Here is a 20901-nt window from a genome sequence, read left to right as displayed (position 1 = left end):
AATCCAGCCTGGAGGTTACCAGTGTATGGACAACAGTGCTCAGGCTATCCCGGTCCAGAAATGGCCACAGCTGTCTTACCAGCTGAAGCTGGTAAAAGGCACTCCTATCCGCTGTCACCTGGACCTCTAGCGACAAAGATGGATCCAGGAGCACCCCCAGACCACAGACCTGCTCTTTCAGAGGGAGTACGACCCCATCCAAAGCAGGCAACTGACCAATTATCCAAACTCGGGAACCACCAATCCTCAGCGCCTCCGTCTTGCTAGGATTCAGACTCACGTTTATTGGCCTTCATCCAGCCCACCACCGAGTCCAGGCAGCGGTTCAGGGCTTGCATGGCCTCTCCCGATTCAGATGTTACGGAGAAATAAAGCTGGGTATCATCAGCATACTGGTGACACCTTGCCCCAAATCTCCTGATGACTGCTCCCAAGGGCTTCATATAGATGTTAAACAGCACGGGGGACAAGATGGTACCCTGCGGCATCCCACAGCACAACTGCCAGGGGGCTGAAAAACAATCACCCAATGTTATTCTCTGAAAATGACCCTGGAGATAGGATCGGAACCACTGTAAAGCAGTGCCTCCGATACCCATAAAAAGCCGCTGAGAGATAAAGTAAGAGTAGCAGGGTCACACTCCCCTGTCCTTCTCCTGATAAAGGTCATCCATCAGGGTGACCAAGGCCGATTCAGTCCCATAACCAGGCCTGAACCCATACTGGGATGGTCAAGATAATCTGTTTCATCCAAGGGTACTTGCAATTGCTGCGCCACAACCCTCTCAATCACCTTCCCTATATTTGAATTATTGTTTTTGTTTTTCAAAACAATGAAATGTTTAAAAACCCAGCTTGGAAGAAAAGTTTAGAGAATCAGAACCTAAACAGCTGAACGTTCTTTGCAGTGTGCTAAGAACTGTCCTCTATGGATATGGTAATTTGAAAAGGAAAGTAGACCGCATACTACTTCAAGTTAAAACAATTCTAGGATACGTCTTCATTTTAGGATTGCCATGTCAACTGTCTCAGCAAGCTAAAAAAGTCTGGCATATGTTTGTGTGTGCAAGACTTCTTTTCCCCCATACAATGTGTTTTGTAACAGGAGAGAAATAGGCTTCTTGGGCATTTGAGTGTGAATTGAAGTACATTTTTTAAAAAACTGGAAAAATTAGATGGAGTGCAGCTGTATAATGCTTTATGAAGTTAGGCATTTGCCCCACTCCCAACCAGAGGAATCTGTAGAAAAAAGCAGGATTCTGTGCTCAGGATTAGGTAAACAAATGGCTACTGCATTAATTGTTCTTTTGAAATTCTTGGTGTTTGTCTCTCCTTGCTGGATTAGGTTCATTTACATAGCACTGACTATATAGGTGTTAGTATCCATTTTAACAGTATCAAATGTGACAGAAGGGAAAGGCCAAATGAGAGTCTGCTCACTCACTCCCATGCCCAACTATCCCCTACTTGCCTTGCAAGGTTGGGCAGTTGGTTCCAAACTACCCAGTAATTGTTGCCACAATCCTCCTTCTTTGTCTCTACAGCTCCCAGACAGAGGGGAGTCTGAAGTTCTCAGATTCCACAATTGGATAGAGATCCCTGATGCAGCCACCCGTTCCCTTAACCCTTCCCAAGGGGAAAGGAACTAACTGGCTTACCTCCGCCAAGATCCCTCTTGCAAGTTATCCAGAGCTTAAAGACAGCCCACATTCTCCCTCTCTTCCTGGATCATAGAGCAACATGCTGGTCCTTTAACAAGTTTGAAATGTGCTGTAGTGTGCATCCCAAATGGCATCTGTACAGAGTCTTAAATACCCTGAGAATTTGGTCAGCTAACACAGAGACCTGATTTCCAAATTATATGATGTTTGTTAAGAACAGAGGAAGGAAAGGAACCAAATTGGTCAAAGGAGAATCTCGAAATAAAGAAGCTCAGCTATCTTTCTAATCCTCAATCACTACTTACATTCAGGCTTTTGGTCTCCTCATTAGTAACACAGCTTAGATGGTGATGCCCGCTATAGATTCTGGGGCAGGCAAACTAAAGACAAAGGACTGTATGGCAAAGCTTAGTTTTAAACCCCATGGGTTTCAGTGACAGCTGCCAATCAGCCAATCAGATCACAAGTCACCTTTCACAGGTAAGGGGAGATGAACCTCTGCTGGGCTGTGATGGATTGCTACACACTCTCTGGAATTCTGAGTAAACTGGCCTTCTCAGTGTCCATGAATTCCACTTTTCCTGTCAGTCATGCTAAAATCCCATCCTGTGGATCTGGGTTCCAGGTGGGGTTTACATGCTAACTGACTTAGCCAAAATGGAGGGGACAAGACACCATAACTTTGTCACACCAAATACCTGGGGAAGCTGGGGACCTGAGACACTGGATGCATGTCTATCCAAGAAAGCTGGCAGTTCTGGCATTCTGGGTTGCTAGGTGGATCGGTGGAAGATTCAGTAAGATGTAGCAAGCTGTAATGGGAGAAGAACTAGAGTCTGGAAACTTGACATTAGAAGCTATAATTCAGGGCTGGAGAACCTGTGGGCCTTGCAGCTGCTGTTGACGTGCTGCTCCTGTCATCCCTGTCCGCTGGCCATGCTGGCTGGGGCTGATGAGAGTTGGAGGTCAACAACATTTACCTTGCTGTAACTGAAGTTTACACACTGAGTATATTGGGGAGGAACTGTAGCTCAGTGATAGAGTTCAAGTGATTGGAAAGACCTGCCTCTGAGGCATTGGAAAGCCACTGCCAGTCAGAATAGACAATATTGGACTAGCCGTCTGAGCTGGTATAAGGCAGCTTACAATGTTCCAAATACTCTGGGCGAAAATTAAAGAAGGGGGACATAATGGGATGTTGAGCTGGATGGTGGCTGGAACTGGGATGTTCAGCAGGGATGCTAGGTTTGTACTCTGTGTGAGTTTTCATAAGTATGTGAACTAGAGAGAACTATCAGACAACACAGGAATCAAGGGTATCCATGCCAAGAGCTTGTGATTTTGAAACCTTATACCCCATTATAAAATTATTTGATTTTACTACACGCATACTGTTCCTTCTTTGCTGTATAATCTACCCATTGTGACATGCCCTTTACATCCAGCTTCTAATGGTGTTGTGCTTGAAGAAAGCATGTCTGGTATAGCAGTGTGCAAAATGTGTTAGTGTTACAGGCATTATGAGTGTCACAAGTAAACTTTTTCATTCTCCGTTGAAAGGAGATAGTCCAAAAGCAGAGACCGTTGCATACAATTCAGTGCAAGGTTCCATCATGAACAGAGCCTTTCTTTTTGTGGTTTCCTGTTGTTTCAAATTGGAATTCCCTCCTATAGGCAGGATTCATGTGTTGTAGTTCCTTGCTGGGTATCACTGCCTGCTTTTTAAAGTAGCATCACCATGAAACTCAAAGGCAACCTCCATGTCCAAGTCTAACTCTGAAAGTAACACATTGGGGTCTGTCAGAAATAAATGCCACATCCAAAATAATTCAGCTGTGCACAGTTCTCTTTAGCAATAAAAAGAAGCTGTTGACATTTTGATTGCTTTGGAAAATAGCACACTGCAGCATGACAGTGACATCAGTAATAAAAGTTCAAGTGAAAATTCTTGCCATCACCACAGGAGAATTAAAAGACCTGACAGCAAATTATAACGTGGTCATCATCAAGATGAAGCAGGGCCACCATGAATAGTTTTCATGCAGCCTACAGATAAATCTTGTTCTTTTTCTCTTTTTATTACTTCATTACTCTTTATCAAGCCACTGTGCATGTTTTCAATTAGCAAGCTGAAACCTCCAAATGGAAATCAGTTGCTCTTTATATTTAGAAGAGGAAGCTGTCCTAATGACACAGCTACAATATTTGGGAAGCAGGCTTTTTGGAGCATTAAATCCCATTTAGCCACAAAGGCCTAACAATTGTTTGTTCTTTTAAAAGAAAAGAAAACCACTTGACTGAGCATGCCCAATATGAACTAATGGCACTTCAGTCAGTCTTGGAGAGTCAGAAGATTTGACCTCAAAGAAATTACCTCTTCCCCCCCCCCCCGAAACCATGCTGATTATATTGCTAAACCATACTGATTGTATTGCCAGGCAAACAGCTTTTCAAAAATATAGAGGTATATGATATTTTGTGTACTTGTTAGAAATGAAGAAGGTGAGAGAGAGGAAGTTGGGTGTCTTGCGAGCACATTTTAATTTCATGTTCTGGGTAGAAATGCAGAAATATTTTTTATGTATCTATTTATCCATTCATTCATTCCTGGTTCACAGTGAGAAATCTAACTTTCCATTCAGTGGCTTACCATTCCATCAAGATATGCCTGCATGAATTATGCACACACATAATTTGACAAGAAGGTAGATACTTTTCATTCTTTGGAATTCAAAAGCTATGCATTTCTCTTTTTTTTTAAAGTGAACTTTCACTATTCAGATATGTAGGTCTTTCCTGTGGCCTACATTTTTTCACTTCAGTATAATTAATCAGTGAGTTCCTTTAGCTAGTTCTTACATTCTCTCTGCATGTAAACAAATGTGTTTCAAGGTATAAGGTGCTTTCATCATATATGGGCATCTAGGATATGTGAGATCAACTTTCCCCACCAACCCCCAATGATGCTGAACATCTGTGTTTGAGGTGCTGCAATCTAATAGAACATCTAGCTGTTTACTGTGTTAGGTAGGCCTTTAATATGATCCAGCAAGTAGTGTTTACACTTGCATTCTTATCACTAATATTTGCCTTAAATTTCTAGCATGGCAAAGTGTTAGGATTCAGTTCAAACAGGACTTTGGATAAACCTCATGAGAGAAGGCATGGAATCCTATAGAAAATATCTAGAACAGTCAGGGATTCTAGAGTCTTGCTGCACTACTCAGTCCCAGGGACATCTTATTAGGCCTCCTGATGATGTTCCACACCCCACCCTAACCCCCAACTCCCCCTCTTGACTCCCAAGGCCCAGGAGCTGAGATTGCTGCAGGAGTGCACAACTAGTTGCCAGGTGGGCTACTCAGAAAGGGAGCTATTTAGAAAGAGGGAGAAGCCAAATTAGGACCAGGCGTACCTTACCACCCACAGTTAATCAGATAGAGGAGGAGCTGCCTATAGTGTGGGTAACCTTTGGCCTTCCAGATGTTGCTGAACTACAACTCTCATCTTCCCTGGCCATTGACATGCTTGCAACATCTGAAGGGCCAAAGGTTCCCCACACCTCCTATAGAGGAATAAATTTCTCTCTGTATCTCTCTCCTGGGCCTATGTTGGGATAGTAACTCTCTATAGCTCTTCTAGCTCTCTGAACATTTGTCTTGGGCTCAGTTTCCATCTAAGCTCCCATTCCAGCTCCTGCTGTTGGGCAGTCTCCTTTGACTTTAGTACCCCTCCAGCATCAGTACACCTCTGCTGCAGATCCTGCTTCCATACCAGCTAAAACTTCACTCCAGCTGAATCCCTAGCTTGCTCAGACCCCATATACAAGGAATGGGCCTTTGATACAGCATTTGCCATCCAATGTGGCTTTTGTCTAGATCAGGTACATTGTCTCCTTGGGGGGGGGGCAGCAGAGGACCAAATGTCACAAACATTGGTCTAATGGCAGCCTCTTGAAATTTCTTTGTGTATTAGAACTGTCACATGGGCAGCAGGCTCACACTCATTAAGACTGCCCATTGTAAGTTTAATCAGCTTGTTGCTGTTAAATATTCAGCATTCAACAGTGGTGTGAATAGTTTGATCTTATATGTGATGGTGGCTATAATTGTCTACCCATAAGCAGGTAGCAGATGCAGGCAGGAATTTCAAATAACTCCCACAGGCCCAAAGGTGGTATGAATTACACAAAACAAGACCTTGCCCTATTCAAGATGGAGAATAGCAGAGGCAATGGGAAAGCCATGCTTAAAAGAAGATTACATTTTGGAGTGACAAGAGTATATGACTTGAACTTAGCAGGGAAACAAAATGAAGGAGTGGAAAGGAGTTATGTTGGCAGGTAGTATAAAAGCAAATGAAGGATTGTGGAGAAGAGAAAGTGTATGGGAGTGAATAGAGACTGCAGAATGTGGTTGTATATGCTGAAAAGAGAAATTCATAAAAATGTCAGTTGGGAAAGAGGAAAGGCCAAACTGCTTAAGAAAAGAGAGAGCAGAACAAGAGAAGAAACGAGACTTTACTGTAGAGCAGGACTGGGGAATCTGTGGCCCTCCAGATGTTGCTGGACTCCAACACCCATGTAAGCCAACAACATCTAGAGGGTTGTAAGTTCCTCACCCCTACTGTAGAGGAACAGAGTGAAGCAATACTCTGTAATATTAATTGCATCCCACAACTCTAATTCCTGAAAGGTGGTCCTTTCCACAAAGGTTTCTAATTTGGATTCAGGATGTACTCTTCATCTACTACTTTCCTCGCAAATGCTGTCATTTGCTGCTTTTCCCTTTTGTTTTCTCATTACTTTCTAAAATTCTGTTGTGTAAATAACATGTCACCTCTTAATCTGAACCATCTGTATTGCTAGGTTTGCTCGTAACCTGCATTATGTACATTTGCCACAGCAGTGAAATACCAAGGTAGTTTCCAAAGGCTAAGCAGATAAATGGGAACTTCCTACTAACTGAAAAATTCCCAGAATACCATAAAAAGACTTCCATTAAAACTCTAATAGAACTGCCTGCTCACTCCATTTGATGTAAAACTATTTTAAATAAAGCTAGGTAATTACATTCTCAGTAGAAGTACACAAGCAGTTTATGCATTAATATGCCGAGAGATAAATTTATGGTTAATATGCAGAGAGCCAGTGGCTTCAAAACAAAGCAGAACTAATTTTTTAAAGGATATTTCACATTTCTTTTAATCTGGTGCTTCAGTACTAGCCTGTTGGAATTAGGGATTGTTCTCTTCATGCCTGCCCATCTCTTTACAAGATGTTGATGTTTAGGAGGAGTTCCTGAATTTTCCATCAAGGCATCCCTCAGTGGTTCTGAGTGCGACATTCCTTTGGAGAATTAGATAACAGAGCAAACGTATTTGCTACGTGACTCAAAGAATTTTCTCTTTCCTCTGTACTTTAGATAGGTTTTGTTCAAGCTGGAGGCTGCCTTAACATACCATGTAAATCATTACAAAAATGAAGTGAACCCAGCACATAGTGAATGCCACTTCATCTTTGCTTTTTAACAGTGCTATAATGTGACTGCAAGAACTGTTCTGTTTTTGTGACATCACACTTCACAACAGTTATTGCACCAGAAACAAGGGACTAAACACAAAATTGGTCCCACGTACAGATAAACTCAGTCTTGATTTCATTTTAAAAAATGGCCATGATTCAGCCCCTATCAGACTTCCACATTTGGGCTCAGAAATCGTTTTTCCCCCAGATGAAATTAGCTGTCAACTCTGGAGGTGCATCCCCTTTTCCTCACAACATTTTCTTTGAAGAATGATGTGTATTCAGATAGTTCCAGATGGTTCATATGAGTTATCTGTTTTATTAAACATTTTTTGTCTGCATCTGTGTGATAGACGAAGTGCACCTTGTTCTCTGCTTGTGACATTATCTTGTTTATGTGAGTAACTCATGTGGTATGGGTATGGCTTGCTCTGTGAAGTATTATGGTGGGGCAGAAAGCTGGGCTTAGATGATCTTTGTGTCCTCTTCAGCCTTACAATTCAACAAAGGAAGCTAGTTTACTTGTTATATTTTTTATAGAGAAAATAGGCTTCCAATGTCAGCTAGGATAGCATCTAAAAATAATCTGAAAGAACATCTAAAATGAGTTTACATTTTATTTGATGTTTAACCTGCTTTCATGAGCTGAGAATAAATAGCATGATATGTTTGATATATGTAAACAAGATTGTTGCCAGAGCTAGCAGTATAGTAATCAGGGTGTTATGTACTGCATGATTCATTTATTAGTTCACCTTGTTCACATCATTTGACTAGGAGGACACATTGGCTCTACTGAGAAATGGTTCATATATGCCAGATAATATTAACGTTGAATTCTAATTTCCTAACACAGAGAAAAAACAATTTAGGCATATACCACAAAACCAAATTCTAAAAGCGATAGTCTATATTTTACATGCCAAGTGTTACCTTGTTTAGTTTACAAAAGGTGAATTCTTTTGCTTCAGCTTTTCTCTTCCACATTTCATTGTCCAATAAGAAAACAGGGATAAAGAGGACTATACCAGGTATATACATGTATTAAGTTAGATGTAGTGTAGCACAAGTAAGAATCCAGTCACCTAGCTGGATTTCTCCTTCCTCTCCACCCACCTATAGCCATCCACCCCCCAAAAAATGCTCTGGATAGCTGACAGACCCTATGAAGCAGATTTGTGAGGGGGCTCAAGGGGAAGAAAAGAAATTGGAAGTCTCATTGTGCAGATGGATTTCTTTTACACAAGTGGGTGGATATCATTAGATAGTACCCATTAATTTCTGAAGACATGTAAGCATGCCTGAATTTTTGTGTAAACTTTGTATTATGTTGATGTTAAGGGGGAATGGAGAAGGATCCTATAAACATCTGAAAAGGGAAACACTATTTTAACGTACAGGAAATAAACTCTTGTTTATAGCTCTATTCAAATTATTTTAAGTTTGTTGAGACCCTTGAACATTTCATTCCTTTGCCATTCCCTGGAAAGTACAAGCCAGGATTTGGCCATGAATCTCAGTGGCAATAGGTTTTCACGCTGGGAATGGCAGAGTTACTCCACAATATGTTCTGGGTAGTAGTCTGTGATGGTGTAATAATAATTGACCTCATTCATTATATTTTCCAGTTTAGGCGAAGTAGCATATGATGGTGATTATCAAAATAAATATGCCTTTATTTTAAGAACATAAGAAGAGCCTGCTGGATCAGGCCAGTGGCCCATCTAGTCCAGCATCCTGTTCTCACAGTGGCCAACCAGGTGCCTGGGGGAAGCCCGCAAGCAGGACCCGAGTGCAAGAACACTCTCCCCTCCTGAGGCTTCCGGCAACTGGTTTTCAGAAGCATGCTGCCTCTGACTAGGGTGGCACAGCACAGCCATCACGGCTAGTAGCCATTGATAGCCCTGTCCTCCATGAATTTGTCTAATCTTCTTTTAAAGCCGTCCAAGCTGGTGGCCATTACTGCATCTTGTGGGAGCAAATTCCATAGTTTAACTATGCACTGAGTAAAGAAGTACTTCCTTTCGTCTGTCCTGAATCTTCCAACATTCAGCTTCTTTGAATGTCCACGAGTTCTAGTATTATGAGAGAGAGAGAAGAACTTTTCTCTGTCCACTTTCTCAATGCCATGCATAATTTTATACACTTCTATCATGTCTCCTCTGACCCGTCTTTTCTCTAAACTAAAAAGCCCCAAATGCTGCAACCTTTCCTCGTAAGGGAGTTGCTCCATCCCCTTGATCATTCTGGTTGCCCTCTTCTGAACCTTTTCCAACTCTATAATATCCTTTTTGAGATGAGGCGACCAGAACTGTACACAGTATTCCAAATGCGGCCGCACCATAGATTTATACAACGGCATGATGATATCGGCTGTTTTATTTTCAATACCTTTCCTAATTATCGCTAGCATGGAATTTGCCTTTTTCACAGCTGCCGCACACTGGGTCGACATTTTCATCGTGCTGTCCACTACAACCCTGAGGTCTCTCTCCTGGTCGGTCACCGCGAGTTCAGACCCCATGAGCGTATATGTGAAATTCATATTTTTTGCTCCAATATGCATAATTTTACACTTGTTTATATTGAATTGCATTTGCCATTTTTCCGCCCATTCACTCAGTTTGGAGAGATCTTTTTGGAGCTCTTCACAATCCTTTTTTGTTTTAACAACCTTGAACAATTTAGTGTCGTCAGCAAACTTGGCCACTTCACTGCTCACTCCTAATTCTAGGTCATTAATGAACAAGTTGAAAAGTACAGGTCCGAATACCGATCCTTGAGGGACTCCACTTTCTACAGCCCTCCATTGGGAGAACTGTCCGTTTATTCCTACTCTCTGCTTTCTGCTTCTTAACCAATTCCTTATCCACAAGAGGACCTCTCCTCTTATTCCATGACTGCTAAGCTTCCTCAGAAGCCTTTGGTGAGGTACCTTGTCAAACGCTTTTTGAAAGTCTAAGTACACTATGTCCACTGGATTACCTCTATCTATATGCTTGTTGACACTCTCAAAGAATTCTAATAGGTTACTGAGACAGGACTTTTCCTTGCAGAAGCCATGCTGGCTCTGCTTCAGCAAGGCTTGTTCTTCTATGTGCTCAGTTAATCTAGCTTTAATAATACTTTCTACCAGTTTTCCAGGGACAGAAGTTAAGCTAACTGGCCTGTAATTTCCGGGATCCCCTCTGGATCCCTTTTTGAATATTGGCGTTGCATTTGCCACTTTCCAGTCCTCAGGCACAGAGGAGGACCCGAGGGACAAGTTACATATTTTAGTTACAGATCAGCAATTTCACATTTGAGTTCTTTGAGAACTCTCGGGTGGATGCCATCCGGGCCTGGTGATTTGTCAGTTTTTATATTGTCCATTAAGCCTAGAACTTCCTCTCTCGTTACCACTATTTGTCTCAGTTCCTCAGAATCCCTTCCTGCAAATGTTAGTTCAGGTTCAGGGATGTGCCCTATATCTTCCACTGTGAAGACAGATGCAAAGAATTCATTTAGCTTCTCTGCAATCTCCTTATCGTTCTTTAGTACACCTTTGACTCCCTTATCATCCAAGGGTCCAATCGCCTCCCTAGATGGTCTCCTGCTTTGAATGTATTTATAGAATTTGTTGTTGTTGGTTTTTATGTTCTTAGCAATGTGCTCCTCAAATTCTTTTTTAGCATCTCTTATTGTCTTCTTGCATTTCTTTTGCCAGAGTTTGTGTTCTTTTTTATTTTCTTCATTCGGACAAGATTTCCATTTTCTGAAGGAAGACTTTTTGCCTCTAAGAGCTTCCTTGACTTTGCTCGTTAACCATGCTGGCATCTTCTTGGCCCTGGCGGTACCTTTTCTGATCTGCGGTATGCACTCCAGTTGAGCTTCTAATATAGTGTTTTTAAACAACTTCCAAGCATTTTATGAGATAAAAACATAAAGAGGGAACATGATATTGGTTGAACTCTGCTCTATGGATCCACAACTTAACCATCTGTGTAAATTCAATATTACAATCATATTATTTGGTAGCAGCCTTTTAATGATATTTCAGCTTACAAACCTCCCTTGCTTTGTGCAGGATGTCACTGTTGTTTCCTATCCATTTCTCTGGAGTAGGATGCCGCACAGTTTTGTCATTGCCTCTTTGAAATATTTGTCTATAATTATTTTGATATGCTAGATTTCAATTGAGTATTTATTTATTTATTTATTTATTTGATTTATATCCTGCCCTTCCTCGCAGTAGGAGTCCGTTTGGGGAGGGGTTGGTCAGTTGTCATAACACTAATCAGAATAAGGTACCTACAATGATCGTAATATTTACACTTTTTTAAAAAGAACAAACTAAGCAGGTCCTCACCTGTTTCCATGGATTATGAAATTTTTACTAGTAATAGATTGGTTTAAAATTCATGACTGTCTGGCACATCAGCTTTTGGACTTCTCCCCCCCCCCCCAAAAAAAACCCCACAGGGTGTTGCCTGTATTATTATATTCAAAGCATGTGTTTTGGTCATTTAAAAGGTGTGTGTGTAAGAGAGAACACTTTCCTTATCTGTACTATAGCCTATTTGATGCACAAAGTACAGTATGTAGGAGATCAGCCCTTTCCCTGCTTACCTCTGCATGTCTGTCCAACTTGCTAAATTGCTTCCATGAAAGTAGGTTACAAAAACATGAGGGACTAATTTTGTGACTTGGATGAAGGTTATCAGGAGAAAGAAAATGCAAAATAAACGTTTAATCATGTTTCCTTCCCCTTGTTTTGTTCCAGTATCCAGCTGCCCTAATGAATCTGGGGGCGATTCTTCATCTCAATGGCAAACTCCTAGAGGCTGAATCAAATTATCTCCGTGCCCTTCAGTTTAAACCAGATGATGTAATCACACAGTCAAATCTGCGCAAACTCTGGAATATTATGGAAAAACAAGGCTTAAGGACATCTAAAACATGACCTGACATGGGTTGGAAGAAAAAAAACACCCAGAACCTTGCTTTGCAAAGGGTGAAACAAGTCAAATCCGGGACAACGTCCAGGGTGCTGTTTTGTTGAGTGCTCTTGTTGGACTGGAATGCAATGTCCAAGGTTGTAATTGCTGCTAGGAAAACTCATAAGGCTGCTTCTTGGTGTGACATTTTGACAATGAGAGGGAGGCGGAAATTCTCTTAGGAGCTTCATGAAGGATTTGATAGTTACTGCCACAAGTATAAAAGTGAATTAGATTTGAAACTGGAGCACTTGAAAGGGGCCCTTTCAGCATCTTTGCCAGGTCATCCTAGTCATTTTCACATTGTTCATTTTCATGTGGTTTCTGGTAGAAAATCATGCTGGCCTATACATCCATCCAGTCAACATGGGAATTTAGAAAAGGATAAAGACCAACTTAAGTTATTTTGTGAGGCTGTAATTCATTAAAATGTATACTAAAACCCAATGTGTTTGCAATTTGTCTTAATACTGTATATCTCCTTAGGGCTGCCTGCTTATCTGTTTCACAGACGAGTGCAACTATTTGAAAGATGCAACACCATTTGCAATCTATCTTGACAAGGGCACATTTTGTTTCAGCCTGTTGTTAAAAACAACATTTAAAGACATTAACAGATGCCTTGTTAACTGTGTTTATCTGTTTTGAGTGGAATAAGCAAGGGGTAGCAAACAGGACCTATAATGTAGTCCCCAAGCATAAAGAATTAAGGCAGGCTGTGGACGTGATGAAGACAGCCATGTTTGTTTGTTCCTGTGACTACCTTGTTCATGCCTCTAAAGTGGCCTAATTTTTAGAACAACAGATGTGCATTGAAGAAGAGAGCTGAACACCCCTTTCCTCCACCTTCTTATCATGTTCTATTGCTTCAGGCACCTTTTTACCAGTTTAGCTCACTCCTGGGTTTGGAGTCAGGCTGCAAGAAAAGTGCCCAAGGGGATGGAGTAAGGGAATGTAAGACAGAAAGCAGGTCCAGTTCCATCTACCAACATGAAACTTTGGAAAAGAAAAAAGTCTCACTCATGCACGCACTACCCCTTAGATGCAAATAGGGCGGACACATGAAGAGGAAACACGGGTGTCCTATCATACTTGCTTTGTCCCTTGTCACTGTCAAACATCATGCTAACCTTTTACATGCATCTCTGACTACAGAGCAGCTACATGTTACTGAAGCATGTTGGAAGAAGTGTGCAGTCGGTGAATATGTTTTTGAAATGTTAGCAATAAGATTTATCAGCAGTTTGTGAGAGGGAAAATATTTTGCTACAGGCAGCAAGAAACTAAAAGAATTTAATGCTTGTAGCATCTAGCAAATTCACGGTGTGTTAGATCAAAATGGATTATGTGACTGACAATGGTTGCCAATTATTTTTGCATATGCTCAACATTTTTACATATAGAAAAAATATGCTGAGTCTCTAACTCAATATTGCATCTCTCTTCACTGCAATAGTGGCACCATTTTTTTACTTAACATTTCAGCTTATTTGGCGTAGTTATGATCTGCATTTTTTTCTTTTTTAAGGTATTAAAACAAATGTTAGACTTATCTGTGCACTTTCAGGCCATTTACCAACTTCTTTTATTGGGTAGGCATGTTGCTCATTATTTATCAAATAGGATCTATTTCAGTATTCATTTTGATGCCAGTGGGCATAAATGTAGGCCAGTTTCCAAAGAGCCACTGTTGGCATGTCCCAGGAGAATTTTTTATTTCCTTGGCATATCACAAACTGCTATTGAAACTCTTCTCTGTTTCAAAAGCCATTTTCAATGAAAACGAAAGGGGTGGAGTTGCAGTTTGTGAAATGCAGAGATCCTCATGTGACTGCATCCTGGCCTTGTATTATAGAAAACTCTTAAATTGAGATTATTAAGGGGTGTCCCATAATCCCTTGTATACAAAAGTTTCCTCTTAGTGAGTGTCATTCCATTACTGTGTACTTCTGGATTAACACATTTTTGAAGCTCTTTATTTTTCAACTGCAGCCACAAAAGTTTAGCTAGTGTTTCACAACTGTTGCTAGCCTTCTAGTTTGCTTTTCACACTGTTTTTAAATGTTTTGAGGTGTGTATTGGTGCTTAGAGAGAAATGGGAACACATTCTTTGCTTTTTAGACACTCCAGCCATCTTAATGTATACATGTTCAGAAATCTTGGGATATCTCTCTGTCAGCATAGCCACAATCTGTCACCTTTGTAATAGTATTTTCCATTAAAACCACTTTGTTTTTCGTTTAGCAAAACATGATCATCATAGACCATAGATCATCACAAATTATAAGTGTTTTACAATCCTCCCCTTCCCCAGTTAGAATTTTTGGGCCTTGTGCAGAATCAGCGATCTTGGGATTTTGCTCAAATGTGAAAGCCTAAACACATTTTTATAACAAAACCACAGGAAAGGCAAAACCAAAATCCTAAAAGGCTGAAATTCATCCTTTTCAATGTTGCAGATTATAGCATATCATAACACATCATGGTCTTTAGTACTACAGCCATCATGCCACAAAATCTTCTGAGCATCTATAAACCTCTAAAACGGTTTTTTTACAGTGAATCCTATCTGAATCTCAGAAGTGAATTCCATTGAATTCAGTGAGGTTTACTCCTATGTACTTGTGTATAGGATTGCAACCTAAGTGTACAACTGTGGCATTCCAAAACATCATAAATTTCAGCTTTCAGATGCAAGTACAGCTTCCTGGTTGTAACATTTCACTGCTGTTCTAGCTTCTCCATTTCTTGTGCTTTGTTCTTCATTACTTTTTCCATTAATTGCACAATAGCAATTCACGCTTATATGATGGTATTGTCTGTCTCATCTCACACAATGACAGGTGGAAATATTTATACATATATATATGTAAGATTGTTCCATGTTCCTCGATACATTTTCACCATAGGGCTGGACTTTATAACTTTCAATTTTGGAATAAGTTTAAAATGTTGACTTTGCTCAGGGATTTGTGGTGGATATTTCAGACAGTGCTTAAAAATAAACAGCACAAGTTTACTAAATTAAATTTTTATTTTTTTGAGAACTGTTATTTGTATAAATTATCAAGATTTGTAGGCTTTCCTTTTTGTAGAACTGATTGTTTATGTGCCAGATAAGAAAATCCTATTTGTTTTCAGTAATAAATGATTGATAACAAATATTTTGTACATGCTGTCATCTATTACACTCAATATTAAATTTATTTATTTATTTATTATTTGATTTATATCCCGCCCTTCCTCCCAGCAGGAGCCCAGGGTGGCAAACAAAACCACTAAAAATACTTAAAACATCATAAAAACAGACTTTAAAATACATTAAAACAAAACATCTTTAAAAACATTTTTAAAAGCTTTCAAAACATCTTTTTTTTAAAAAAAAAGGTTAAAAACATTTTTTTAAAAAAATATTCCAACATAGACTATCAATACAAAAATGATTCTACCCATAAATCAATACAAAATGACTCTACCCATATTCACAGTTTAAAGAAGCCAGCATTTGGGATGCAAATCACCTGCTAGTAGTCATTAAGTACACTTTCATGCACATTTAAAATAGGAAAATATCAGTCTTTGTTTTTGCATGGGGATGTAATGTTGACGATGTGTCTAGCAGTTATTCACAACAAGATGATTCATCCCTACCCTCTGTGCAAGAGCTCAGTTTCCAATTATAGATTGGGAAGATCAATATTTTCCTCTTTACACCATTATGCTTTACATAAAGATGAGAAGCCACATCACCTTAATGTCAGCCACTATTTTCGTTGGCAGTCCAAACCAGACCAACAGCAGTAGTTGCAGAGCAGGGGTGACTTATGAGTGTCCTTCCAGGTATTATTAGACTACAGCTCCTATCATACCTGACCATTCAACATGCTGGCTGGGGTTTATGGGACCTGATGTCCAAGAACATGTGGAGGATCACACATTAGCCACCACAGTTGATGAGAATGGGAGTAAGTCTTAGGTTGCAATCCCATACACATTTACCTAGGATTAAATTTGCTTAGGCTTGCACTATTGCTCTTTACTCCAATAGTGGTATGAGAAGAACACCATATTCCTGATAGAGACAGAGTAACACTGGAAAACGTAGCAGTAACAAACAAGGGACAAAAGAACAGCAAGTTGTCAGGGAAATGTAGAGCTGCAGAACAGTGACATGAAATAATGGTTCTCAAGCTTTGAACTTTAAGTCTTTGATCAGGACTTTCTGACTACACAGCCTCTGGCTTCAAAGTAAAACTTTTTTTTCTTTTTCAAAGGCTACACTACCCACCGCTGGCAGTTAAGACTACCTTGTTCATGGGGAGGGATCATTGCTGTGGAAGCTTGTCATAATATGATCTGCATTAATTATTGTTCCAAAAGGAAATATCCTTCAAGTACAACCCACAAAGTCTGATTTTCACTTCATGTTTAACACTTGCTACCCAATGTAAATAATAAGTCCATAATCCCTTATGGATTCATAAGTCTAAAAACTGAACTATTGTGGCATCAGAGGCCTGATTATCCATCCCTTGTTCCAGGTCTGCCCAAAACCTGAAGAATACTGGGAGATGCAGGATTCCAACCAACCTTCGTTTGCTGTTGTGTAATGCCAGGTCTGTGGTACAGAAAACATCTTGCATCCATGATATGATCTTGGATGAATCTGCAGACCTGGCATGTATAACGGAGACCTGGTTGGACAAAGCCTCGGCATCTATTTTAGAGGCAATGTGCCTGCCAGGTTTCCGTTATGCACAACAGCCGAGGGAAGGAAGGCGGGGAGGGGGTGTGGCTGTCATCTATCGGGAGTCCTTGGTTTTTGCCAGGTCTCCTCTCCTTGGGACCAAGTTTGTTGATTGCATGTATTGGAGGTTGGGCCCGAAGGGCAGTTTAGGGATCCTGCTTGTGTACCGCCCGCCTCGCTGCACGACAGAATCCCTGGCCGAGGTGCTAGAGGTGGTCTCGGGTGTGCGCATGATGTCCCCAGAATTGTTGGTGGTGGGTGACTTCAATGTGCACGCCGAGGCCACTCTCAATGGAGCCCCTCGGGATTTCCTAGAAACCATGACTTCCTGGGAACTGCACCTTAGTAATGCTGAGCCCACCCATGTAGCCGGTCATGCTCTCGACCTTGTATTTGTCCTAGGGGAGGAGAAAAGTGCTCTGAAGTTAGGGACTATTACTTCTATCCCTGTGTCATGGTCAGACCACCATCTGGTAAATGTAGACTTCTCGATGCCACACACCCTCTGCAAAGGCACAGGACCTATTAAAATGGTCCGCCCCAGGCGCCTGATGGAGCCAGAAGGATTCCTGAATGCGCTGGGGGTATTGGAACCTGCTGAAGGTCACTCGGCCGAAACCCTGGTGATGGAATGGAATACAAAGATCACCAGGACATTAGACCAAGTGGCTCCGAAACGTCCTCTCCCCCTGGAAAGATCCCAGACGGCACCATGGTACACACCACGGTTGCGTGTTCTGAGGCAGGAGGTGAGACGACTAGAACGCCGGTGGCATAAGTCCCGCTCCGAAGATGCCCGGACACAAGTTAGAGCAGCAGTAGCTGCCTATCATGTGGCAATAAAGGCAACAAAGAAAGATTACTTTGCTGCCTCTATTGCGTTGGCAGAATGTTGTCCCAGAAGGTTATTCCAAGTGGTCCGAACCCTGGTCGGTCCAGTTGCTCAGGAACCCTTGGAATTCTCAAAGGCCTCCTGTGACAGTTTAGCAAAGCACTTTGCTGATAAAATCGAGCATCTAAGAAGCTCGATTTCGCATACCGTGAATGCAGATAATGGACCAGAGTTGACCAGTTATAATGTGATCAAATGGGATTGGTTTCGGCCTCTTTCTTCTGATGATGTGGACAAGGTACTGTCAACTGTGAAACCTACCACCTGTCTCCTTGATCCTTGCCCGTCATGGCTCTTAATGAGCTGTAAAGAGAAATTGGGCGAGGGGATCAAGGCGGTGGTAAATGCATCCTTGAACGAGGGTGTATTGCCATTAGCCCTCAAGGAGGCAATTATAAAACCTATTTTGAAAAAGCCCTCCTTGGATCCCCAAGACTTAAACAACTTTCGCCCAATTTCAAATCTGACATTCCTGGGCAAGGTCATTGAATGAGTGGTGGCCAATCAGCTGTCAGCGCGTTTGGATGAAATGGATTATTTAGATCCATACCAATCGGGTTTCAGGACTGGACACGGAACTGAAACAGCCTTGGTCGCTCTAGTGGATGATATGAGGAGGGCATTAGATAGGGGAGAATTCACCTTTCTTGTCCTCCTGGATCTCTCAGCGGCTTTTGATACTGTCGACCACGGTATCTTGCTGGACCGTCTGGAGGGATTAGGAATAGGAGGCACAGTATTAAACTGGTTCCGTTCCTTTCTCTCCGATAGTCAACAGCAGGTGGCATTGGGAGAGGTGGTTTCAGACCCTTGGCCTCTCAATTGTGGTGTGCCACAGGGTTCTATCCTCTCTCCCATGCTATTTAACATTTATGTAAAGCCGCTGGGAGCCATCATCAGGAGGTTTGGGCTGCAGTGCCACCAATATGCGGATGACACTCAGCTCTACCTCTCATTTAAGTCCTCACTAGAGTCGGCTGTGGAAACCATGTCCAAGTGCCTGGAATCTGTGAGTGGATGGATGGGAAGAAACAGGCTAAAGCTGAATCCTGATAAAACTGAAGTACTGCTCGTGGGAGACAAGGGAAGGTTGGGAAACATCAACCTGATACTTAATGGGGTAAGATTGCCCCTGAAAGACCAGGTCCGCAGTCTTGGGGTAATCCTTGACTCCGGGCTGACTATGGAGGCCCAGGTTTCATCGGTGTGCCGAGCAGCTTGGGGTCAATTGCGTCTCATACGAAGGCTGCAACCCTACCTTCCTGTACATCAGCTCCCACTTGTAGTACACGCTCTGGTCACCTCTCGTTTAGATTACTGCAATGCGCTCTATGTGGGGTTACCCTTGAAAACAGTCCGGAAATTACAGCTGGTACAAAATACGGCGGCTCGTTTACTTACGAATAGCTGCCGTTATGATCATATTACTCCAGTGCTCTACAATCTACACTGGCTTCCAGTTGCTTTCCGGGCTCAATTCAAGGTGTTGGTATTAACCTTTAAAGCCCTGTACGGTGTTGGCCCAGCATATCTGATGGAGCGCCTCCACCGTCACAAATTGAGCCGCCCTACAAGATCTGCCACGCAGGGCCTTCTCTCAGTTCCACCAACTAAAGTGGCTAGGTTGGTGAGGACTCGAGAGAGAGCTTTCTCTGTGGCGGCCCCCTCGCTCTGGAACTCCCTCCCAATAGATCTTCGTCATGCCCCTTCCCTGGATATATTTCGCCGGGGCCTGAAGACTTGGCTGTTTAATCAGGCCTTTGCAACCTTTGAGACCTCTAAGGTGAATCAGCCTTGAACTAAAATGTTGATAAATCTATCATACTGTAAACTTTGTATTGTACTGTACTGACTATATTTATTATTGTATTTTATCGTGTTTTATTGTTCGCCGCCTAGAGTGGCCATTGGCCAGATAGGCGGCTTATAAATTAAAGTTTATTATTATTATTATTATTATCATCATCATCATAGTAGCAGTGCAATCTAATGCCTCCTCACCCTGATTAATCCAAATCAGGTTACTGGAATGGCTAACCACATGTGAACTGAATTTCCATAATTTACCAAAGTAGCCTATATTGAAAATGGAACTGGACTGCCTTCAAGTCGATTCCGACTTATGGCGACCCTATGAATAGTGTTTTCATGGTAAGCAGTATTCAGAGGTGGTTTACCATTGCCTTCCTCTGAGGCTAAGAGGCAGTGACTGGCTCAAGGTCACCCAGTGAGCTTCATGGCTATGTGGGGATTCGAACCCTGGTCTCCTAGGTCATAGTCCAACACTAACCACTATGCCTATCTTGGGGGGGGGGTTCAGCAACTACCGTGCTGCTGTAGTAATGTTTGAATTGGGTCAGACTTTTTCCAGTGATTTTTATGAAATTCCATTTAATGTGAAGATGCCCACAATACTTGTTTATTTGAGAAAGTACTTCACTTTTTTATTGTTGGAGTTTGGGGCACTAAAGCAAGAAAGGACTCATCTATTTTAAAAAGGTTTGTTAAGTTTTTATAATAGTTTGTATTTAATTTCATGCACGTGTAACATATTTTATCTGTGTTGTAAAACAAAAATGTACTGCCTTCAAGTCGATTCCAACTTATGGCGACCCTATGAACAGGGTTTTCATGAGGCTCAGAGGCAGTGACTGGCCCAAGGTCACCCAGTGAGCTTCATGGCTGTGTGGGGATACGAACCCTGGTTTCCCAGGTCGTAATCCAACACCTTAACCACTACACCACACTGGCTGTGTTGTATTGGTCTATAAACATTTGAGACCCCAGTATAGTATTGATGTGTTGAAAATTTCATCAGTTTGAAGAGCAAATTTTCTTCTGTCAGTTGATATATAAAACTATGTGGATACATGAGATTGACACATCAGTGTGGACTCTACAGTGTCCACAGTACATCGTAATGCTTTATATTAGGCTAAGAACAGGTCATTGTTAGTTCTCCTAATAAGTTATCCATATATATATTTGGAACATTCTGAAGCAAGGGCCAAAGGAAATCATACAATGAGAATGCTTGTAATTTAAATAAAATCAAAGCTGAGCATCCCATGAAATAAATATTCCAGAGTTGCTCTCCCAAT

General features: G+C 41.5%; 1 protein-coding gene across 2 annotated transcripts in view; it reads left to right on the top strand.

Annotated features, from left to right (window-relative positions):
• TMTC2 (transmembrane O-mannosyltransferase targeting cadherins 2) overlaps positions 1–15269 on the top strand; it is a 350769-nt gene extending 335500 nt beyond the window's left edge. For both annotated transcript variants that reach the window (XM_061639643.1, XM_061639646.1), the window contains one exon: positions 11948–15269. In XM_061639643.1, the coding sequence (XP_061495627.1) occupies positions 11948–12127 (180 nt within the window). In that variant the 3' untranslated portion in view covers positions 12128–15269. The remainder of the gene's footprint in view (positions 1–11947) is intronic.
• The last annotated feature ends 5632 nt before the right edge of the window (positions 15270–20901 follow it).

Source organism: Rhineura floridana, chromosome 8 (genome assembly GCF_030035675.1).
Source record: "Rhineura floridana isolate rRhiFlo1 chromosome 8, rRhiFlo1.hap2, whole genome shotgun sequence".
Taxonomy (NCBI): domain Eukaryota; kingdom Metazoa; phylum Chordata; class Lepidosauria; order Squamata; family Rhineuridae; genus Rhineura; species Rhineura floridana.
The sequence above is the reverse complement of the archived record's forward strand: the minus strand, read 5'-3'. Positions and strand labels throughout refer to the sequence as shown.